Source organism: Phyllobates terribilis, unplaced genomic scaffold (assembly GCF_046119375.1).
Source record: "Phyllobates terribilis strain yellow unplaced genomic scaffold, ASM4611937v1 Scaffold_2__4_contigs__length_985480577, whole genome shotgun sequence".
In the NCBI taxonomy this organism is placed as follows: domain Eukaryota; kingdom Metazoa; phylum Chordata; class Amphibia; order Anura; family Dendrobatidae; genus Phyllobates; species Phyllobates terribilis.
The window spans coordinates 901,616,704-901,642,178 of record NW_027362762.1 but is presented as its reverse complement, the minus strand read 5'-3'; the positions used below and the strand labels follow the sequence as shown (position 1 = coordinate 901,642,178).

The 25,475-nt window shown below is 39.9% G+C and overlaps 1 protein-coding gene across 16 annotated transcripts in view; it reads left to right on the top strand.

The window, feature by feature from the left end:
- ROBO2 (roundabout guidance receptor 2) overlaps positions 1 to 25,475 on the top strand; it is a 1,535,448-nt gene that overhangs the window by 1,425,324 nt on the left and 84,649 nt on the right. For all 16 annotated transcript variants that reach the window (XM_073668228.1, XM_073668234.1, XM_073668219.1 and 13 more), the window contains 2 exons: positions 9,415 to 9,646; positions 23,298 to 23,422. In XM_073668228.1, coding sequence (XP_073524329.1) covers positions 9,415 to 9,646; positions 23,298 to 23,422 — 357 coding nt within the window. The remainder of the gene's footprint in view (positions 1 to 9,414; positions 9,647 to 23,297; positions 23,423 to 25,475) is intronic.

Here is a 25,475-nt window from a genome sequence, read left to right as displayed (position 1 = left end):
CCCCACGGACACAACCTTTTTTCCCCTTCCCAACACTCCTATTCCCCTTTCCACCAGCAGCAGGCCTTTTTCCACTCATTTTGGTGGTTAACTAATTCACAACTCTGGAGTTGTTTGCACAAAAAAACAATGGATGGTAACCGAGCAGAGCTGAGTGGCCAAACTGTGGTATTAGGCCAAAACTATTGGCTGGGTTAGATGCAGAAAAAAATTATTTTTAATTTGCAACCTGATGGAGGTCAGTATAGATGGACTAATAGACCAAGTCCCACACACCGCTAGAAGCCCAAATATTTTTTCAGAGCTAGATGCAGAAATTTTTTTTATTCAATTTGCAACCTGATGGAGGTCAGTATAGATGGACTAATAGACCAAGTCCCACACACTGCTAGAAGCCCAAATATTTTTTCAGAGCTAGATGCAGAAAAAAATTATTTTTAATTTGCAACCTGATGGAGGTCAGTATAGATGGACTAATAGACCAAGTCCCACACACTGCTAGAAGCCCAAATATTTTTTCAGAGCTAGATGCAGAAAAAAATTATTTTTAATTTGCAACCTGATGGAGGTCAGTATAGATGGACTAATAGAACAAGTCCCACACGCTGCTAGAAGCCCAAATATTTTTTCAGAGATAAATGAAGAAAAAAATTATTTTTAATTTGCAACCTGATGGAGGTCAGTATAGATGGACTAATAGACCAAGTCCCACACACTGCTAGAAGCCCAAATATTTTTTCAGAGCTAGATGCAGAAAAAAATTATTTTTAATTTGCAACCTGATGGAGGTCAGTATAGATGGACTAATAGACCAAGTCCCACACACCGCTAGAAGCCCAAATATTTTTTCAGAGCTAGATGCAGAAAAAAATTATATTCAATTTGCAACCTGCTGGAGGTCAGTATAGAAGGACTAATAGAACAAGTCCCACACACTGCTAGAAGGCCAAATATTTTTTCAGAGCTAAATGAAGAAAAAAATTATTTTTAATTTGCAACCTGATGGAGGTCAGTATAGATGGACTAATAGACCAAGTCCCACACACTGCTAGAAGCCCAAATATTTTTTCAGAGCTAGATGCAGAAAAAAATTATATTCAGTTTGCAACCTGATGGAGGTCAGTATAGATGGACTAATAGAATGATGCTATGCCCAAAAGATTTTACTTCACTAGGTGCAGTAAAAAAATTGGTATTCTATACACAGGTGGTATATCTTGCAACACAGATAGGCTACTCCACTGACTAACACACTCTGCAATAGGCCAAAAAGGATTAGCTTTGCTAGATTCAGCCAAATGCTGTGAAAAAAACTTGCACAGCACTGGCACAGACCTGCCTGGCAAAAACTGATAGGAACTCATGTAACCTAGTCCTGAAAAGGACTCCAATTACAATTAGTCTTTACTCCCACAATCTATCTATTTAAGAGCACAGACCTGCCTGATAAAAGTCGTAGGAAATGCTGTAACCTAGTCCTTAAAAGGACTGCAATCACAACTATTCCCTACTCCCAAGCTATCTGTATATTTGTGCGAAAATTGGCTTGAAATTAACAAGGTATAGCGCACACAGCAACAGCGGTGCCGTCTAACACGCAGCTGCAGCAGTGAGAAAATGGTGGCGACGGGGAAAATGGCTTGGTCTTATAGGGCAAGGACATGTGACATACACTGCCAATCACACATGCCCTTGCTTGTGTGAAAAAAAGCACTTCGCTCCGTGTGTGCGCTGCTGATAGGCTGACAGATTGCACCTCCCCACTGCAAATGCGGGAAAGAGAAAAAAAAATGGAGATCTTCATTGTTCCTGCAGAGATCCATCCCCTGCCCCTCCCCCCGCCCCGCTGTACACTCAAACTGCGTATTAACATTAATTTTCATCATTACTGAGAAAAAATCCAGTTATGATTTTGGTGCACGAACAGTTATCGAACATAACCTCGAACAGCCGAATTTTTCTCAAATTGTTCGTGTTCGCCGACCGGCTCGAACACCGCCCAAAACAGCTCGAATTTGAGATTGGCGAACAGTTCGAGTAGAACAACGCTCATCTCTATTCTTTAGCCCAAACAAGTCTCTTCTGCTTGTTGCCTTTCCTTAGCAGTGGTTTCCTAGCAGCTATTTTACCATGAAGGCCTGCTGCACAAAGTCCCCTCTTAACAGTTGTTGAAGAGATGTGTCTGCTGTTAGAACTCTGTGTGACATTGACCTGGTCTCTAATCTGAGCTGCTGTTAACCTGCGATTTCTGAGGCTGGTGACTCGGATAAACTTATCCTCAGAAGCAGAGGTGACTCTTGGTCTTCCTTTCCTGGGGCGGTCCTCATGTGAGCCAGTTTCTTTGTAGAGCTTTATGGTTTTTGCAACTGGACTTGGGGACACTTTCAAAGTTTTCCCAATTTTTTGGACTGACTGACCTTCATTTCTTAAAGTAATGATGGCCACTCGTTTTTCTTTACTTAGCTGCTTTTTTCTTGCCGTAATACAAATTCTAACAGTCTATTCAGTAGGACTATCAGCTGTGTATCCACCAGATTTCTGCACAACACAACTGATGGTCCCAACCCCATTTATAAGGCAAGAAATCCCACTTATTAAACCTGACAGGGCACATCTGTGAAGTGAAAACCATTTCCGATGACTACCTCTTGAAGCTCATCAAGAGAATGCCAAGAGTGTGCAAAGCAGTCATCAAAGCAAAAGGTGGCTACTTTGAAGAACCTAGAATATAAGACATATTTTCAGTTGTTTCACACTTTTTTTCTAAGTATATATATTCCACATGTGTTAATTCATAGTTTTTGATGCCCTCAGTGTGAATGTAAAATTTTCATAGTCATGAAAATACAGAAAAATCTTTAAATGAGAAAGTGTGTCCAAACTTTTGGTCTGTAATGTACCTGTATGGCCCATAGCAGAGGTCTGATTGCAGAGAAATCTGGTTTTATAAAGTCTGTTTTCCAGAGGCTTGGCGTCCGGGGGACACCAAGCAAACCCCTCATATCTGCTTACTATTCCCATAAATTGCCGCCTCTATGCAAAATTACTGTATTCCCCCCCTCCCCTGCACATCACAGGGCCCTGTGACAAGCCATGTGATGTGTCCTGCTCTGACTCCCCTCTCGCGCATGCGCAAAACGCCGCTCCCATGGAGCGCGCTTTGCTTCCCTCTGGCCCCATTTGGCTGCGTGCTGCCAGCGGAGCGGAAGTCTCAGTGACTCACCGTCGCTTGCGCAATACAAGGCTGCGGCTCCCAGGGGGGTGACACATTCCCTTTAAAGCAAGAACACTAGTCTCATACGGTCTAAGAGATCTATTCACTAATATAGGAATTTTTTTATTGTGAAAACTAGAGACAGATCTAATTTAAAGGGAGCTAGTCCAATGTGGTCCCAGCCGGCTTCTCCCTGCTCCACTCCAGCTGATTGACAGGTCTTTCTATGTACCTGTCAGTTATATGGCGCTGACGAGGAAAAGCTGGCAAAGTATCACATTGGACTAGTTAGCCGAGACGTATAGTACCCAACTGGCTTTTCAAACTATGTTTACCCTGAAATTCCATGGTATTTAAGAGTAAAACATGCCTGTCGACAATTGCACAACCAGTGTCTGATTCGTGCTGTCTGTATTTTGGGCAGCATGAACTAATGACAGGTTCCCTTTAAGGGTAAGACCAGGGAATCCTATAAGTCAGTTAGTTTACTCCACTTTACCTATTGGAAACACATGAACATTTGACCAAAGTCAAAGTATATGACAGTTAAGAGGAATAGCTGCTGGCCAGATGAGCATTCGGACAAGAGCTATCTAAGAGTTTGGCCATCTTAAGAGCTGTTGCCGCCTTCTACATTTGAATGAAAGGATCAAGTGCAAACACAAATATCAGGACAATACAAACAGGTCACCCATCTACTTACTGTAATGCACTACATGACCGTGCTCTGATCTTAACTTCAGTTCTTATCTTTAAGTGTAAAATTTAAATACTCATAAATAATTAGTATAAACCAAAAATTAATTTAAACAATTTTTCCACGTCTGTAAAACAGCTGTTTAATGCTCTTCTGAAAAATGCATCTTGTTTTGTTGGATTTTCACAGAACACTATGACGAGTTACATCCATATCTCTAGATATATTTTTGTAAAGCTTTGTGACTGTCTCTGAGACATATGATGCAGGAACCTCATTTCTTTAGGATTACAGTGACACATTTTATAATAGAGATGATGGAATAAATCATTTAAACGTGAAGGATAGATGAATCTTTTGTTATATGGAGTCATGTTGGGTCAATGGAGAGTTCTTAAAAGGGTTGTCCGGGACTTTAAGATTGATGGCCTATCCTTGTGATAGGTCATCAATGTCTGATCGGTGGGGGGTGCGACACCCGGCATTCCCACCGATAAGCTGTTTCCAGTGTAGGCGGCGGCTGTAACTGCTCCATGGACAGCTCCACCGACGGATTAGTGGCCCCGCACATCAACCCCATATAGATGTACCCGGCGATCCGTAATTGAGCAGCTCCAGCTGCCAATACCGGGAACAGCTGATCTGTGTGGTGCCGGTTGCCACACCCCTACCGATCAGACATTAATGACCTGTTCTATATCAATATTAATTTGTGTTAATGGACTCAATGAGAGTCCCTTAAAATATTCATTCTAGGGATGCCAAATCCTAATCCCCTTATTAATGTACGATATACTGTTTTTATGAATTGTAACGTTGACCTATTCAGGCTGCCATGTAAACACAGTCTTGTATCCTCCATTCTTACACTGTCACTGATCTCGTTAAATATAATCCACGATAACCGGGTGAGGAGCATTGCCAAGTTTCCAGCAGGCATGAGCCTCCATGTACAGTATGCATTGCTCCCCACGCTGCCTCAGCACTGCGATGATTTTCGAGCACTAATGAGTCTCAGGTGACTTGTTATTTCCCGGTATAAATCCCAGGCTATGCTTATGACTTCATTATCGGCGTGTAGGGGTATTATACATGTAAGAATCTGCTGTTCTTTTTATCCTTAGATCACAAATCCAGGAAAAATACAGTTTGTGTCCGCTCTGTACTTGTATTTGGGGAATGTCTAATCTCTAGAGTTTGATCATCGTGGATACTTATGCAGGAGTGAGCTCCCATAGGTACTTCTAGGTTGTTGTAGAATTTTTTTCCAGGTTGCGGAATGATGAGTGTTCATTATTATCCTGTTGAAATCTTTACTTTTCCATTGTTGCTTCATTGTATTGGCCAATTTTTCAGAATAACCGATTCTGCTTATAGTGTTTAACACTGTCAGCATTGTATGAAGGGTGAGATCATCCCAACATGGAGAATCTTCACTCGTATTATCTTAAAAGAATGGCTAATAGTGGCTATTCAAAGTATACTAATTTGCCATTCCTTCTCAAACTAAAAAGATTCTTAAAGAAAAGAAAAAAAATTGCAAACCCCTATGCTATGATTTAAAAACAAAACAAAGTTTGTATCAAAGACCCATATTACTTATATAAACTTGAATGGAGGCTAAAACATGGTAGAGTAAATTTTCTCATATTCAGCTCTCCTTCCACTTTTCTTTTTAATTATTTTATTGCAATTCCCTCACAACACTTTTGTTTTATGATGTCTTTTTTTAGCCCAAGTACTATGAAGAATGACGTTTTTTTTCTTTTTTGACCTTAAAGTGGAAGCTTTAGTTGGACCTTACCATCCAAGGAAAATAATGTCTAAAAAAATCTGACATTGAGCCATTAAAGATTGCCAAAGTCATTACATAGATGCTGGTTGATGGTTGACAAATGTTGAGCTTAGGTTCGGTTAGGGAACACATTTTAGTTGGTATTTTCCATTACAATTTTTCAAAGTGGCCTTACATGTTTCAGGACACCAGAAGTGAAATTTACAAGATCGTTCATTAAACATAAAAATTACTTGTTTAATCAGGATCAATTGACCATGTATTGACCTCTACGGTCAACTCATAGCAACTATCAGAACGATTTCAACTCTTTTTAGAGAATAATTGTCTGTCATTAATTTGCTTAAATGATTGTTCACTTACGGATTTCACCCAAAAGTTCTTTTGTTAATTTTGAAATAATTTGTGTACGTCAACTTTGGTCGGCAAGACTCAACATCGTTTGTCAGCATGGACCCATTAAACATCAAGGGGATAAACCAACCCAGCTGAACTTAGTGGATTCAGCCAACTTCATAGTATGCTTCACCACTTTCTACCTAAAATCTAAAGTGTCCAATTAGGCTGCAAACAAAATTTGCCCCTTTTTGGAAACGTAACTCACCGTCCATTTTTACACCTATTACATTTGTCATACTCGTAGCATTTTTTCAAGAGAAGAATAATGGAGTACATAGTGTCTATAAATGCTACAGGGACTCCGTGTGCCTCTCTAGAGTCCGGTCATATGTATGATGCCTTAATAGAGAGCTATAGATATAATCTAGTTTCACAATATCAGAAATTGCCTAAAACATCAATTGACGTCAACAAAAACAAGAAATACAATTATTTTCATGGACTCAGGCTGAATCTCAATGTGAATAGATTTTTGTTAAAAAAAGGGAGGCTTTTTTGACTCAATTTTTTTTCTGAAGGATAAGAGCTGAAGCGTTCACCAAATTTGAAGCCTGTCTTTTATTAGAACTATTTTTGTGTTTTCTGTCAACACTCAATGCTAATTGTATTGACAGGATCTGACAAGTTGAATAGTGTTGAGCCTCCTTGCTCAAGACTGGATTTATTCAGGCCATTGGAAAGTTACGAAGCCGCTCACCAGCTCTGAAGTCAGATTACTAATTAAGGCAATTTGCATTACTTCAGTTGTCATTCATTTTTTCTTTAAACAGCTAAGTCTACTTATTCTATTAGGGTTTATCTTAAAGGATCCCAAGACACAACTTAAATGATAAACACATGGCTATCCAACTCTATATTTTCTAAAAGTCTGAACTATTTTACAAAGTCCCATTTGGTTTCAATCTCTGTAAGTGGTCACCACTCTGAAAAGTTGAAAACATGAGCGTCCTGTAAATTGTTAAATCATGATTTTAGACCAATCTACCACAATATGTTTTCAGTTTTCACTTCATTGCTTCCAGTCAAGAAAGTTAGGTGGTTCTTCAGAGTTTGCACTGTGAATGAATGTTTCACGTAATGGTTTTGACATTTTATATTACTCTGAGGGAATATATAAAAAACATTTAAATAAATGAGCTTTAGACCAATTCTAAGTTTAAAATATGTTCAGTCTTAAAATTAGCTCTGTAGAGAGGAGTTTCTGGGACTTCAACGGGCGGATTCAGTGTTTACATTGTATAAACTTTGGACAATTCACAATGCTCTATGTACTTATTCTACCATGGACACATATGTTAAAGCTAAGACAACACACATTCTACTAAAATTAGTATTCAGAGAGCTGAAGAAACAAGCGGTTGGATCCAGGTGCTGCCAAGGAGGATCCGAGACTGAACGCACGTCAAATGTGAGGTTTGGTCATACAACGTGTTTCGAAGTTGGTTCAACTTCTTCCTCAGGTACAAAATGGGGAAGAAGTTGAACCAAATCCGAAACGCATTGTGTGAATAAACCTCCCATTTTACACAAGTCCAATCACGACTCTCTTTAGAAGCACCAGCATCCAACTGTTTTTTTCTTCGGTTCTATCAGTTCCTTCCCCACCGAAGTGTGGTATGCAGCTGGAGCAGCAGCCCTTTTATCAATTCATCACTATGCTTTACGAAGTTGTACCCGGACACATCCCACTCAGGTGAGAGGGTAATTTCCAGTTGTCTTCTTAACCTGTATTGCAGTAATTTACATGGTAGCGCCTCTTCTTTTCTATTTTGTAAAGTCAATATTGGGAACTATATATTATACAATATACCCATATAAATGAACAATAGATTCCTCATGTGGGTTTACCAATAAGCTTGTGATAGTTAGCCAATAAATTTTGAGTAATGAAAGGTAGTTACAGTTTATGTTTCCAAGATACTTCCAGAATCAGCTGACTAATTACAATGACTTCAACATTTTCCTTAGATAGTGGTCAATTCGTCATGTTGTCTCGTTCAACCAAAAACATCAGTAAACTTTGTCCTGAACGTGTCCATACATTTTAGTCTGAAGTTGACCAAAGTGGACAATATCAACCAAAACGATCATTCATCAGGTCAAATTTAAAAATGAACCATTCTCTAAGCCAACTGATGACTGACCATCACCACCAGCCATATTTTACATATTCCTCCAATAGTTGCCTGTCTCAAATGATCATTTGGTGAAAGAACCTTTTTTAAAGATCTCAGAAGATCATTCATTGTTTGACCGTGTCATTGAACATATATGACCAGTTGCAAGGACTGGAATGGTTATAATGGACTAATAAGTGTAAAGCTGCATTTAATTTGCAGATTCTCATTGGTTCAATGGTTATTCAGTCATTATCCTAATGCTATCTAATCTATATGACCACCTTAAGACTTATATGCATGAGTCCTGGGCCCCAAATGAGGTGATTATACGAATTAGATCTGAGTTAGTTGATGGATGAATAACTGTTAACCAATCATTACGTCAACACAGCCATAAACATTTAAGACCATATTGACTATTATAGCTGGTGAAAACAGCTCTACATGTTCACATACAGCAGCCAAGTAACTACCGATGTGTTGCCGAAGTGAGATTTGGTACAAAAAAATATGTGTTTCATGGAACGATTGTTTGGGTGAAAGCACTTTAACAAAAGTGCATGTTTGATATTAGAACGTCGGGGGCTTTTTGTCAATTGTTTTCGTATGGCTGATCGAGATTATTAAAAAAGTTGACCAAGGTCTAGTTTTAGTTTCACACTTTTAAAGAAACCCTACTAATGTTTATTGCAAGTCCATTCATCATATTAATTTTAAAAGAGGTCCTGAGTAGTGATGAGCGAGCATGCTCTTTACTCGAGATTTATGAGCATGCTCTGGTGTTTTCCGAGTATCTTCAGTGTGCTTGGGTGTTATGTTTTAGTCACTCCGTGCTCATGATTTGCGACTGTTTGACAGTTTTAATACATGTGAGGAATGCCTGTTTCTTAAACATTCCTCACATGTATTAAAGTTGTCAAACAGTCGCAAATCATGAGCACGGAGTGACTAAAACATAACACCCGAGCACGCTGAAGATACTTGGCAAGCACCCGAGCATGCTCGCCAAAAGGGTTAACAGAACATTCTCGCTCATCACTAGTCCTGAGAGCTTCTAAAAATCTGATATTCTATTCCACAGTTGTATTCTTATCCCTGAAGAAAACATATTAAAAAATAATTTTAAAAAATGAACAAATTTGTTAGTGCTTTTAGTAGTAACATGTTATTCCATTTTGAATTACTTCAGGTGGATCGTCAATCCCAGTTCATCCAAGGATACCGGGTGATGTACCGTCAGACAACCGGTCTGCAGTCTCCATCGACATGGCAGAACTTTGAGGTCAAGCTTCCAGCTGAACGTAGTACTGTGATCTCCAACTTGAAAAAAGGAGTTACTTATGAGATTAAAGTTCGACCTTATTTCAATGAGTTTCAAGGGATGGATAGCGAGTCAAAGTCGGCCCGGACAACGGAAGAAGGTAGGAGCTTAAGAGCTGCATACATTTACCTTATTATCTCACCTTCTAAGTGATTGGAAATTGACTTTTGCAGATTTTATTCTTAATAAATTGTGCAGCGGCTGCAAGATAAATCTTTGTATCAACTAAAAGGGGTCTTGACATCTTAAAAAAAAAGCCTTTATGTCAAGCTTCAATTTTAGGAGACCTGATACAGAGATTCTGGGTGTAAATATGTTTCGAGAAAGATTGTCTTGAGCTGTCCTTCGTGAAGTTTATTTCTCTATCTTTCATTAAACTCTGCGTGGCATGTTATGTTTTTGCTTTTGACTTAAAATCTGTGGCTGACATTTTCGTTCAATGCTTCACCCTACAAACAGCGTAGTGGTAATTTCATACTTTAAAGGACACTTAAAGTGCCACTAGACTCGCGGTATTGAGCAAAGATGTTTATGGCCAACAGATATGTGAAAGTCACAAGGCTCGATCTGTTGCACAGATTAATGTAACCTTCAGTGACGCTACCTGCTGCCATTGCTTACTGGCATCTGTGATAAATAATTTTATCATCTGTCAAATGTCATCAAGCACTGAAGGTAATCGGTGTCGAACTGTTGCGCTGGCAGAGTGATTTCACAGTTTACAAAGTTTGACATATTTGCACTCAAGTCAACCAGCAATAAAATATTGTGTATATTGGCACCAGGATCTTGTATTTGCTTTGCCCTTGACATCAATTTTATGCATTTCAAGGTCCAATTTCTTCATATTGGATCTTGTTGAGTTACTAAGTAAATTCTTCATTATGCCATATTCTCATTTATCAGTTTTAGAGATGGAGTAGAGCTGATAACTTTTTACTAGCTGTGTAGTATTGGATATTGATTATTTCTCAATTTGCCCATTTTCAAAAACTAAATTGTTTCAAGATTTTTTTAAAGTTATTTAAATTCTAAAGCTGGTGGGATGATCAGCAGATCTCTACCAATACCACTTCACAAACCCATGTCAATGAGCTGATTTCACTGCCTACTGCAATGGAAATGAAGTATTACTGTCACACACAGTGTAGGAAAGACAAAGTGCAACATGAAGGGATGAGGGGAAGGGAGCCCAGACACTAGGGAAAGGGGGAGTGTAGACCCCCTAGGCTGATCTGATATCACCCTGTTTCCCTTACCCTCCCTATATTGGTTCCTCACCAAACCTAAGCCCTGTATATGCCTAGAGCTAGGCCCTGGATAGGGAAGGGGGAGTGAGCACTGGTCAGTCCTCACTAACAACTAAGGACAACAAGGGAGACAAACACAGGGGGAAGCAACTTAGCTTGAGCCGACTTCAGAGAGATTACACCAAACGTCCTCCAAGCACCAGAGAGGAAGTAAGCAGACAGCAATAGCTCCAAGCCTTCACAAGGGAACATTCGAACATCACCTCCCTGTAGCAAACTGAAAGTATTTAAACACCCTGGCCAGGGTGTCAATCAGAGCAGGAGGGAGGTAGCCACTGGGTTCTAAAGTAAGACAGATTTAAGAAGGTGTCTTCAGTGCTAAACAAAGAGATCTTCTGCAGCCAACTGCACAAACTGTCACATCTGACACACCAGTGCCAATTACATGGCAGCCGTTCAACTGTATCCAGGAATTTAATTTTATTTTCTTAAAAGTTCTAATCCAGCCCCTAGTCTTAAACTTACCAGCCGCCGTCTTCACCTTTTATCAGTGCCGCATCGGTTGGCCTTCAGCAGCATGTGACCTGCCGGATCGCTCTAGTATTTACTGGAGCGAGCTGAAGATCACTTTTCAATGTAAGTCTATGAGAACCTCATCGTTGCTCTCATAGACTTACATTGGGAGCCAGTGACCGTTAACTTTGACTTTTGGCCAGTCAGAAGTTGCGGTAACAAGATGGCACCGTGGGACCGGAGCGGTGCCGATTAAAGGTGAAGACAGCGGTGATTAAGTATAAGACTAGGGGCAGAGACCTTAGATTAGTGGCACCACTCCAGTGCTAAAAAAAAACATAACTCGCTGGAGTGGTGCTTTAATATTCATGTAAAATGTTATCCATATTGTGTTTGACCAAAGACTTTTATGAGCAATAGTGAAAATAAACCTTTATAATAATTATTTTAATAAGTAACATGCCTGAAAAAAGGGAGATGAAAACTAAGCCCAAGCCTATAACCCTGAGATGTGAAGTTTGGTTCATATCCATGTAATCTGCAAAGCATTGTTCTTCATGTGCTTAGAATTGTTTTCTGATGAGAAATTGATCTCAGGTTGCCCCAATACTTTATTAATTGATTGTGGAATCGAGCCAAGTGCTCAGTTTCCCTGCAGTGCCACCACAGGCAATATATAGTATTACAAGTTTATCATTAAAATCTGTATAATGTACCAAACCTCCATGTTGGTGCAAAAATAAAGCACAGGTACGGGAGCAGGGTACTCCACTCTATTAATTCAGAATTTCCTAATAAGCTTTTTGAAAATAGGTTTTCTCATTCAGACCATGTAAAAGGAATCTGTCAGCAGGTTTTTGCTTTGTAATCTGAGAGCAACCTGTTGTATGGGGGAGAGAGCCTGATTACAGTGATGTGTCTCTGGATGGTTGCTGTAGCTGTAGTTTAGATAGCATCCCTATTTTCTCTGCTGTAGATGTAGCTGTGCTCAGAATGCTGAGCTCTGTATAACCTCGCCCACACCAATGATTAGTAGCTTCCTGTGTACACTGTGCATAGGGATAAAGCTGCCAATCAGTGGTGGGGGCGGGGTTACACAGATTAGCTGGACTACCTGGCACAAGACACCTAGTCCGGCAGTGATAATCTTCTGCTGATAAAACATTGTTTAAAAAAAATGATTGGGAAATTATGGCTCACTTGGAATCCTAATTAGTTGTGTTCGCACAGACACGCCCAAGTCCAGGCTTCAACGAATACTTCAAAGAGGTAGAAAATCTGTACAAATATATAAAACGTCACATTTATTAGGAATTTTTAAAACACAAACTTCATTTCAAATAGAAATCCACATAAGGACAAAAGGACATGGTAACCAATTAATAATAATGGTTAATAATGTTTTTTTTATATTTTTACACCACTATATTTTGTATCTCTGAAATAAAACACTGTTTATATTGAAATTACAGCAAGCTGATGAGCAGGTGGTACATCACTAGAATCAGGGTCTCTGCCCCTACATTATGCTGCTCTCAGATTAAATAGCAAAACCTGCTGACAGATTCCATTTAATTTAAAGGGCTTTTTTTGAATTAACAAATTCATGATTAATCCACAGATCAGTGGTGATCCGTCACATGGCATCCCCACCAATCCAGCACCATTGCTCCTGCAGTGGCCATATGTAAGCAATGTACGGAGCAGAACACAACATCTGCGTATAATGTTTAGTGGCCAACGCCAAGTATTTCAGTTTACCTCCCATTCACTCTATCCTACAGATCATAGGAATAGATCATCCAATTGTATGTCTTGGTCAACCCCTTTAAAGCACATCCTTTTTTTTCTACTTCTTTTAGGATAATTGCTTGGATGTAAGGGGTAAGGTTTCTCCTTGTGGAGAGTGACATGCCAGGTCTGGCACGCCATTGTGAGGAGACTTAAACGCCTTGCATACTCCTCTGGGAAACTAAATGTGCAAATTGTCTCTATAGAAAGGAAGCGGACTTGAACTCTAGTGCCACCTATTGGAAGTAGCCATCCTACAAGTCATTACGACACTTTAACGAGCCTTGAAATATGACTTAGGATAACAGCCAAATCAAAATCTCAATTTGAGGACACAGTGTTTCGACGTATTACCCTTCATCAGTGCAAAGTATGAGATCTGATTAGTCTGGGTGAGAGGCTAAGACTGGGACTTAAGGGGCAAGGTTTCTTCTTGTGGAGAGGATAATGACTTGAAATATGTTGTGTTTTGCGTGCAGTGCAAAAATCTTTATTTAACACTTTATTGGTCATCCAATGTGATAAAGTTTGTGTTATTTTGCACACACTACATACAGGAAAATGTTAAACGTTTCGAGAAATACCGCATTCTACAACGTGTGCATCTAGTAAAACACTGGACCTCTTTGATTGAGTAGTGTTTCCTTCCAGGAAAAAACAACCTATAGTAAAGCCTCGCATATAGCTCATCGCAAATTGTCAGATAAGGCAGCTTTCTCTGGAATAAAAATAGCAATCTCTTGAGAGGCGACAGAGCGGCCTCATATAAAACCAAGAAAAGAGAGATGAACAAATCAAAGGCACTTGACACATTCCAAAGAAGGCCAACTTTCACCGGATTACTTTAGATATAGAATGGTACTTCAAAGGCCACCATCCAAAAATTAATTTCCCCACAGTTAGACTTTTTTTTATCTGGCGCCAGCATTTGTCACCATCTAGTAAGGATCCATCTCCAACCTCTTTGGCCTTGCGAAAGTAACAAATGGAATTCACTTTGGCTGTGGAGGAAAAAGATGAGCAGCGATTTGGGTCTTTGCACATTTGTGGAAGGCAGCTCAGTACTGAAATAATTGACCTGTCAACTATCAGGTCTGTGTCTCCACAAAGCCGCAGCAAGGGAAATGAGAAAACACTTTAAAAAATGTTGTCTTGCAATGTGGTCTATTTAATAACCACAGCATCCCCAGACAAGTGGTTTCATTTATATCGCCGTACGAGCAAGAGAAGATAGAAAACCACCAGAGAAGAATATTGTCAAGTATATTTTCTTTAAATTCACCATCTTGTGAGGGTCTTTTACAGCGTCAGTATAAATTACAGCTACTGCTACTTGATTTCCACTGAGCCCTATTTTTTTTTAAAAAGACAAAAAATCATAAAAAATATCATAATTCAGTTTATATAGTCATTTTGCTTCACAGACAAACCATGCTGTATGTGATCTTTGTAAGCATAGCCATCGAGCTAACACTTTTAGTTCTCATGTGGCCATATGAAGCTACTTGGGACCCTATGTGCCTAGATTCTTCAATGGCGCCATTCGATATGTGGGTGATATTCTTCCTTAGCATTAAATATAGCATGTTTTTTTTTTTGGTGGGGGGGTTATAAAATTTGTATGCAGTATGACAGAATAAAGAATTTGCAAGCCTCCCTAAGAAATCCAAGGCATTCAGAGACACAGGTGAGATCTTATGAATTTCTATAAGAGCCCTGTTATGTCAAAATTGTCCCAGATTACAAATCCTCAATCATTTTGAAGTGTAAGGCTATGTTCACACATGTTGGATTTTTTCAGCTTCACACATCTGCAGTAAAACCCAATTATGGCAGGAAATCCGCTGCGTCAAAAACGCAGGTTTTTCTGCATTTTTGTGCGTTTTTTCAATGTTTTTTTTCACTGTCCTTCTGTCTCTATTTATGCATGTACATACAGTTCTGTGAAAAAAAAATCTCATTCAGGTTTTGGCATAGTGGGGGAGGTGAATTGTTCAGGAATAGTTTAGACACTGGCAATGCATTGAGTATGTAGAACACTATTTACTTTGACACTGTGGGGTCTGCCATTCAGTTGAACAGGCATTGTTCAATTTCACACCTCCCTGGGCCACAGGTATTGTTCAATATCACATGTAGCTCAGCCAATGTTTACACTTTACACATCACTAAATTAAACTCTCCCAATACAAACTCCCATCTCTGACCAAGACAAGATGGTAAAATCACAAAAATAAATGAGTTTCACATACTGCTGTACTTGTTTATTTTCACTAAAAAGGCAGGAAAACCTGATAGCTATGTTCACACATCTTGGTTTTTTCAGAATTGGCAACTCACATCACTTTACACATCACTAAATTAAACTCTCCCAATACAAACTCCCATCTCTGACCAAGACAAGATGGTAAAATCACAAAAATAAATGAGTTTCACATACTGCTGTACTTGTTTATTTTCACTAAAAAGGCAGCAAAACATGATAGCTATGTTCACACATCTTGGTTTTTTCAGAATTTTTTCACTACCCATTACTTCCAATGGGTGAAAAATGCTGAAATAATGCTGAAAGAAGTGACGTGCTCTGTTTTCCAAAAACCCAACCAAGGCACAAAATACGCAATAAAAAAAACAAGATGTGTGAACAGAGAATTCTGGTTTCTCATAGACTTTGTTGGTACTGCAAAACACAGCTGAAAATTTGCATCAAAATCTGCAGCAAATAACGCTGAAAAACCCAACATGTGTGAACATAGCCTTATATTGCAACAGTCCAACAGATGTGCCCGCGAGAGATGAGCCAATCTCCCACAATTTAAATTTGGCAGATCGCACAAATTTGTTCCAAAAATTTGATTTTGCATCGAAACAAATGTGTCTTATTTTGCTTTGGTGTCTCTCTAAACCCTAGATCATAATAACACCTTGTTTAGTCATTCCGTCTTGGTCTCCAAGGATGCCAGTCTTTATGCTACGTGTCCCGACAGGTATTCGGCATCTTCAGCACCAACAAGGCCTCAAGACATCATGGTGTTGTAGCCTGAAACACATCAAGATATCGCAAGGTTTAGTGGGCGCTTCAGATGCCAAATACCTTATGGGATCCATGGCATAAATAATGAAGGGTGTGCTGGAACCACCAAGTGGGGAGTGGTAACTGCCAGACAAGATGAGAGCCAGTGAAAGGTGAGTATTAAACTTTCTTATTTTTGTAACCTTTTTTCACACCTTTAGAATCCAGCTGGCTGCCATTTTTCTGGATTCTTGCAAACCAAAACACAAAAATTCTGACAAATCCAAATGTTTTTGTGAAATTCAAGGCAAATTTGATTTGCATTGAAGCAATTAGCTCATCTCTAGTGTGCATCCTTCCGCAAATTTAACTTAGGACTTCAATTACTCATGATACAAATTTTATGCATTATCATAACATTCTAGCAAAACTCATGACGGGCCTCAATGTTCACCACAAGCACTGGGTGGCCACATATGGACACATACAGCATAAAAATATCATGGCAGACTTTCACAAAATCATTTTTTTTTTACAAAGCTGGCCCTATCGCAATTGTACCACTTATCTTGGCATACAGTGAAGGAAATAATTATTTATCCCTTGCTGTTTTTGTAAGTTGACCCACTGACAAAGACATATAATTTTAAGGGTAGGTTAATTTTAACATTGAGAGATAGAATATCCCAAAAAAATCAAGAAAATCACATTGTATAAATTAGATAAATTTATTTGCATTTTACAGTGAGAAATAAGTATTTGATCCCTCAGGCAAACAACACTTAATACTTCGTGGCAAAACCCTTGTTGGCAAGCTCAGCAGTCAGACGTTTTTTGTAGTTGATGATGAGGGTTGTGCACATGTCAGGAGGAGTTTTGGTCCACTCCTCTTTGCAGATCATCTCTAAATCATTAAGATTTTGAGGCTGTTGCTTGACAACTCAGAGCTTCAACTCCCTCCATAAGTTTTCTATGGGATTAAAGTCTGGAGACTGGCTAGGCCACTCCATGACCTTACGGTGCTTCTTTTTGAGCCACTCCTTTGTTGCCTTGGCTGTATGTTTTGGGTCATTGCCTTGCTGGAAGACCCAGCCACGACCCATTTTTAATGTCCTGGCGGAGGGAAGGAGGTTGTCATTTAGTATTTTACGGTACATGGCTCCATCCATTCTCCCATTGATGTGGTGAAGTAGTCCTGTGCCCTTAGCAGAGAAACACCCCCAAAACATAAGGTTTCCACCTCCATGCTTGACAGTGGGGACGGTGTTCTTTGGGTCATAGGCAGCATTTCTCTTCCTCCACACATGGCGAGTTGAGTTAATGCAAAAGAGCTCAATTTTTATCTCATCTGACCACAGCACCTTCTCCCAATAACTCACAGAATCATCAGGTGTTCATTGGCAAACTTCAGATGGGCCTGCACATGTGCCTTCTTGAGCAGGGGGACCTTGCGGGCACTGCAGGATTTTAAACCTTTAAGTTGTAATGTGTTACCAATGGTTTTCTTGGTGACTGTGGTCCCAGCTGCCTTGAGATTATTAACAAGTTCCCCTCATGTAGTTTTAGGCTGATCTCTCACCTTCCTCATGATCCATGATACCCCACAAGGTGAGATTTTGCATGGTGCACCAGATCAATGTCGATTGACAGTCATTTTGTATTTCTTCCATTTTCTTACTATTGCACCAACAGTTGTCTCCTTCTCATCCAGTGTCCTACTTATGGTTTTGTAGCCCATTCCAGCTTTGTGCAGGTCTATGACCTTGTCCCTGACATCCTTAGAAAGCTCTTTGGTGTTGCCCATGTTGTAGAGGTTAGAGTCTGACTGTTAGGAGGGCGGTTGCAGACAACTTTATTATAATGGAACGCAACCGACCCCGGGGTCCGCGATGCAGCCTGGAGGACTGCTGCCGAACTCTTTCCGGGTGAAACGGAAAGCAACCAACTTAAATGATAAACCCTTCCGTGTTACTGCACACAGGAACGGGTATAGCGGTTCGCTCTATCTCCGTTAACAGCATGGGAGATGTGCGACCGGGAAACTATCTGTAGTCCTGTTAACTACACAGGGACTACACTGGCGGTGCTAGGATGCGTGTGTGAATACGCCGATGGGTACACGTGCCTCCAGCCGGCGTGCTACCGGACTGCAGGGTATTACTCCACGTGTCTGACAGACGATAGCCGTGAACAGGACGTCTGCAGGCTGCTCGGGGTGTTAGGCGACCCCTTTTGCTGAGCCAGACTGCTAGACGAAGCTACCTGTCTCTATGGAGCTAACCTGCCTCTATGGAGCTAACCTGCCTAGCGGAAACTACACGTGGAACAGAGTCGTCCACACACCAGCATCACTGCTCAATGATCAGAGCGCGCCGCCATGTTTGTGGGCGGGCTTTTTAAAGACTAAGCCCTGCCCACCGACGCGCCATTTGTGACGCTACCCGTGGACCAATCAGGCGGTGCCAGGTCACCGGGTCAGGTGGGTGCCAAACCACCAATCACGATCCGCCAGGTCACGGGCATGCTCAGTGCGGTGAATCCTGGACTTAGACTCCAAGAGCCCTGTCTCCCTCTGCAACCTATGCTTATCATTGCTAGGCACAAATACCCATGAGACAATCTGCACATCTCGTGGACCAGCTAGGTGTTGGGGCTGACATTGATGCTGAGCAGCATTGGCCCCAGCTGGACTGAAATGGGAGACCACAGAAGGTTCTGGACCCATTTCAAATCCAGCAACAGACCGATGCCTAACACTGACTGATTAATTGAGTCTGTGGACATGAGTCTTTTATAAAGGTGACTATGTAAGACAGCTGTCTTTAATGCAGGTACGAGTTGACTAGGAGTGTCTAACTGGTCTGTAGGAGCCAGAACTTGGTTTGTAGGGGATCAAATACTTATTTCTCACTGCAAAATGCAAATAAATTTATCTAATTTATACAATGTGATTTTCTTAATTTATTTTTGGATATTCTATTTCTCAATGTTAAAATTAACCTACCCTTAAAATTATAGACTGTTCATGTCTTTGTCAGTGGGCAAACTTACAAAAACAGCAAGGGATCAAATAATTATTTCCTTCACTGTATGTCAAGCCAAGAGTAAAAGGATGGGTGGACACATCTGAATGTCATCATTTATTGTAGAGATTTTGTTGTTTTTGTCTACAGCATTTGCATTTTATATTCCGTATTCTCCCTCACAGTGCACACGATAAAGTTGTGTGTATAGTGCCAGGTATGCTCCGTGCCAATTATTTTTTTTTTATAGCAGATGCACAGGTGTGTAATTAAACGTCTGGTAATCACTTCAGTCTTCCCATATAAGAGTTAGATGCTTAGACTGATGATACTTGAGCTGAAAATACAAGTTTGATGAGTGAAGAATATCCAATAAGTGATCAAAAAGTAGAAATTCTGAAGATAGGAAAAGTGTTTTGGCATTTCAGAAGGAAAAAGTTAAACGTAGCTTGATGATGGGTACAATCGGACCAGTAGGTGGTCTACAACTCAACTTCTTAAACGAGTCTCAGCAGGGTTAATTCGTACATGTCCACCAGAAGACACTTACCTCTCAAAATGTCCTGAGAAATAACAAAATGTTCTACAAAAATACTTTTCCACTGGCAACTGCTGATAACAAAATTACTTTAGAAATCATTCTAGACTAAAATGAAAATCAGACTCAGTAGACCATGAGAAGCGTTGACTACAGGGAAGGGAACTCTGTACATTGCTCTTACAATACATGGTGTCGTGATACATATATGATTACCGGCTGCCTCAATGTATACCTACCAAGGATAATTAAGTTTAATGAGTAATTTCTCTGAGATGTTGTGATCCAGATACTGTAATTGATTCTCTTAAATTGCTGCAGTAGTTTTACACAGAAGAGTAAGTAGAGAAAGAGTCAATTGCTTTTACAGCGTGTGTAGACCGTCCACAGTCTAATGATTTGTGGTTATGGGAGTTCCACCTGGGCGGTGGTGTAGCTGCTTATGGGAATTTATACCGACTGCTTCAAGATAATGACATATCTGCAATTTGTAGTGTAGTTTTCTGATCAGGCATTTGGCCCTTAGTCTTTGGCTACCATGGGCACACTCTTAACTTTTCTTGAATTGTGTTCTACAATTTATCATGATAACAATCCAATACAATCTCAAACTATCAAGTAAAAAACACCCTAGTCCAAAAATTGTTATGTATTAAAAGGTTTTTGTGCAAACTATGGAAACCATGAACCCAAGGGCGTAACTATAGTAGGTGCAGGGGTTGCAGTAGCACCCGGTCTCCATAGCATAGAGGGTTCCAAAAGGTCCCTTTGGCCCATATTTGAAGTCACATTTTATTAAAAACCCGTGATAGTTGGGGGTCCTGTTGGAGATTTTGCACTGGGGACCATGAGTTTCAAGTTACGCCACTGTCTGCACTATTTTTTTTCTTTTAGTAAAAATTATTTACTATACAATTCTTTATCTTGATAGCCTATTGGTGATGTATGGCTCATGGATGTTAACCATCAAGGCATCCATCAGACGTAAAGTTGTTTTTTTTTCATTCCTTTTAACATCTTGCTCTACACATCTCAGATAAGAAAGGACACATCTGTGTTTTTTTTATTTGTGTTCAGGGGTTTATTTTGCATTTTTACCAAGTTTTCCAGTATTGCTACCCTCTTAAATGCCAGTACCCATCTTGATTGCTGATGGCCCCTTTTAAACTCAATGGTGTCCGACCTGAATTTGTCAGAAAATGGCTCCATTATTATAGGAAGGAATAACATTAGTTTTAGGAAAAACTTCTGATAATCATTATTACTCATTGCCTGTCATCTATTTTGTCCTATTATATGATAGATTGTCGGTATGCTCCACCCAAAAAGGGAAAACCATCTGACGGCTGTTGCTTATATAAGACCATCTCTATCCGATAGCCACCACTTTTTATTGGGAGCTTCGGCACATGCCTACTGGGTCTACGTATACATCTTGACATAAAAGTCAGAAAGAATTAAAATTCTGTCTGTCCAAAGCTGCCTCTCTGGTGGTCTCACGTACATGGTGCCTGTAAAACAGAGTTGGGAAGTAAAGAACTAAGTATTGGGATTCATCAAGCATGAACTCCTTTTATTATCCTTCCTTTGTTTCTTTTCACGTTCATGTACTTTGGCGTTGGATGTTTGAATTTGCAAAAGGCTGAGAAAAGCAGAGAAATCAATAGATATTTTGTCTTCCAAGCCTGTGCTCTATGGATTGGATATTGATTTGATTTTGTGAAATTGATTAAAGAGAACCTGGACTCATCACAGTAGATGGACAATGGAAGGAAATATAAAACGTTGTCTATTTCATGCAAATGTGGATACTCGGAACTTAAGGCCACTAGAAATTATTGCTGTTATTGATTCTATAATTATTATTTGACAAAATAGCAATTTCTTATAATAGAGATCATAGTAAAGTCCTTGATACTCTTGATTTGTGTGGATTTGGTATTGGATTTACCATGATTTTTAGCTATGAAGTTCCAAAAAATATAGAAATAAAAATTGAAATTGTCCCTTTTTCTCTCTTCACTGGTCTTATAAATAACAGTGGTTTTGAGATCATTTGTCTAAGAATCAGATTGGGAATTATACACATTTCCAAAGTAGCGAGGAGAAAAGTGTGCTGAGAATAAGGCAACGTGTTTCATGCTGCCCAAATTTGCTACTTGCTAGCAAAAGACAGTGTTGCAGCTAGGAAGGGCAACCGGGACTTTTACCCATGTGATGGGTGTCAGCGAGCGCCAACAACCACTTTGGGTGGAGGCAAGGTATTTAAATACATGGTAAGGGCTGTACATTAAATGGTTTCCCGATTAAAGGAAATCTGAGTGACAGCTTTACGTAAGGACAGCCAAAGATTGACAACATTTGTGTGAGTGTCCTGCTAACTACATTTGGCTGAGGTCTGGTTGGGGGAGACAGGCATAACAGGGCAATACCGCAAGTAAAATAAGGAGAGTGAGAGTGATGATAGTGCTCACCTGGGGTTGCTGTGTGTGGACACAATACCTATAAGAGCCATAAAATCCCCATCTGCAGACATGGTTGGGGAAAAAACTCTTCCAGATAGCAATCCACTTTAGTCTAGATATCACAGTACCTGGGTTGCGTTTGCAGGAATGAAGAATCCTCAATGGTGTAAAATTAAAGCGGTTGTCCACTACTTTAATATTGATGACCTATCATTAGAATAGGTCATCAATGTCTGATCGTTGGGGGTGCGACACCCGGCACCTCCGCCGATCAGCAGTTACAGAGCTGTAAAGCACAGCTACGATTACAGAATAGTGGCCGGGGCCAAGTACCGCACATTCCCTCTTGATTTGAATAGAGGGCGGATGTGCAGTACATGGCCAAGACCACTATAGTGTTGACAGAGATACACTGTGCAGCTCCACAACTGAGCAGTTCCAGCCGCCGCTGACACGAGAAACCGCTGGTCAGCAGGAGTGCCAGGAATCGCACCCCCACCTATCAGACAATGATGACCTATCCTAAGGTCAATGTTAAAATAGTGGACAACCTCTTTAAGGTTTTTATTTCACCAACGCGTTTCGATGCCAGGCTCTTGCCTTTTCAAGGTAAAAAAAAACAATGGTTTTACCTTGAAAAAGGCGCCAGTGCAGTTGGTGTAATAAAGACCATAAATTTATACCATCGAGCGCAGCCCAGGTACCGTGGTATTTCCACTAAAAGTAACTGCATTTGGAGCATTATACGCCAACAAAGTATGGATTAAGATTGGAGCATAGAAACACCCATCTGTATAAATCACAGTGTGTTATAAATTGACCTAGACTTATAAATCAAAGATTTTCTTGAATGATTTTTAGAATCTGTAACAAAGCGAGGTATCGTACAGAGAATGGCGCTACTCTATGGTAATAAATGAGTTTTATTTATTTTTTTGCTGAAGAACAAATAAGCTGAATGCTGCCTTTTTATTAAACAGATGTTATCACAACAGCTAATATTTCAAGCTCGGCTCCGTGCTATGTTTGCATATTCAAGTCCGCAGGGATCTTGAGCAAAGGGTTCTGCATGCCTGGATATACATTCGGTTACTAAAAATGAGACTTCAGCTCAAAGGATTAATGTCTCTTTCCTATTTTTCTCTTCACCTGCTCTAGCCCCAAGTGCTCCGCCGCAGTCTGTTACAGTTTTGACAGTTGGGAGCAACAATAGCACAAGTATCAGCGTCTCCTGGGACCCCCCTCCATCCGATCACCAGAATGGAATAATTCAGGACTACCGGGTAATGCTGTTTTCTTCTCTACAACACAAATGGACTGCAAAACGCAATTTGTAAAAAAAAAAAAAAAAAAATACACGAATAATGTGAAATTTATTCCTTTACTTATTATGTTGCTCCCTCAATTTTGGAAAGCAATATCATTTTCATCTTCCATCTGAGCCCAATGAGCATATTATTACTATCATCTGTAGTACAATGAATTTGACATGTTCCCAGAGATTATCCTCTGTGCAAATGTAAGATCCTAAAATACATAGTCATTATGTGTCTATTTATTTGGCAAGATCAATATTGCGTCAAGATTTATTAACCCCCATGCAGATATTAACCTCGGCTTCACCTCTGTCAATACTTACTGATTTCATAAATTCGTCTTGATGGTGGGGGCATTTTACAATTCTTCATATTAGGTTTAAGGCAGATTAACATATGATTAACTTCTTCATAACACTGATAGCAGTCAAACGCACGGAGATTATTATCAGCCGGGGTAAAGCCGAAAGCAAACTGATGCCTGCAATTTATAGATTTTGAGAATTGTCACGTAATACATAAGTGGAATGATAATGTATATTCGATTTTTTGATTATGAATCTTAAAGGGCTTGGCCACTTTATCTTTATTTTTACTTGGGTGTTGAGGACATGATTTTGTGGAGCTTACTAATATATAAGTAGTACAGGTTCTCCTCCTTCCTCATGGGCTGCACAGTTCTCCTCTTCTCCAAGTGGCTGCTGATGGAAGAGCATGTGACTGGATCTGTCAGCCTCCTCCAATAGAAATAACAGCTTTCCATGTGCACTGTATTTTAATTGGAGGAGGCTGATGACAGGTCTGGTTAACGATTCAAAATCTTTTAAAATAGATTCGTATGTGAACTAAAAAGAGAATTCTCCTCAGGCATGTTTCTTTCTGACACCAAATATTACACATCGTCCTTCCATATTACTTCTCGTACAGTGTTCTCAACAGAAGGGAATCCTTACTGGTTATAAGAAGCAATTAAAGGATATTCTTCAGTTGGCAGATGGAAAACATATGGGAGTTTTAGTAGCCATTTTAGATCAAATAAATTTCTTTTTTATTCTTCAACCAATTCAGTTCTCAGCGCTGTGCTAAAGTGTTTTTAGGTCAAAAATCTGGAGTACATTTGAAAAAGCATATTCCTTCAGAAGAACACCATTATCGGAGATATCGCCTCTGTATCAACTCTCCGGAGTCATTGCAAATACATCATTGTGGGATATTTCTAAAGATATCTAAAGTATAGACCAAAAGTTTGGACACACTTTCTCATTTAAAGATTTTTCTGTATTTTCATGACTATGAAAATTGTACATTCACACTGAAGGCATCAAAGCTATGAATTAACACATGTGGAATTATATACTTAACAAAAAAGTGCGAAACAACTAAAAATATGTCTTATATTCTAGGTTCTTCAAAGTAGGCACCTTTTGCTTTGATGACTGCTTTGCACACTCTTGGCATTCTCTTGATGAGCTTCAAGAGGTAGTCACCGGAAATGGTTTTCCAACAATCTTGAAGGAGTTCCCAGAGATGCTTAGCACTTGTTGGCCCTTTTGCCTTCACTCTGCGGTCCAGCTCACCCCAAACCATCTCGATTGGGTTCAGGTCTGGTGACTGTGGAGGCCATGTCATCTGGCGTAGCATCCCATCACTCTCCTTGTTGGTCAAATAGCCCTTCCACAGCCTGTAGGTGTGTTTGGGGTCATTGTCCTGTTGAAAAATAAATGATGGTCCAACTAAATGCAAACCGGATGGAATAGCATGCCGCTGCAAGATGCTGTGGTAGCCATGCTGGTTCAGTATGCCTTCAATTTTGAATAAATCCCCAACAGTGTCACCAGCAAAGCACCCCCACACCATCACACCTCCTCCTCCATGTTTCACAGTGGGAACCAGGCATGTAGAGTCCTTCTGTTCACCTTTTCTGCGTCGCATAAAGACACGGTGGTTGGAACCAAAGATCTTAAATTTGGACTCATCAGACCAAAGCACAGATTTCCACTGGTCTAATGTTCATTCCTTG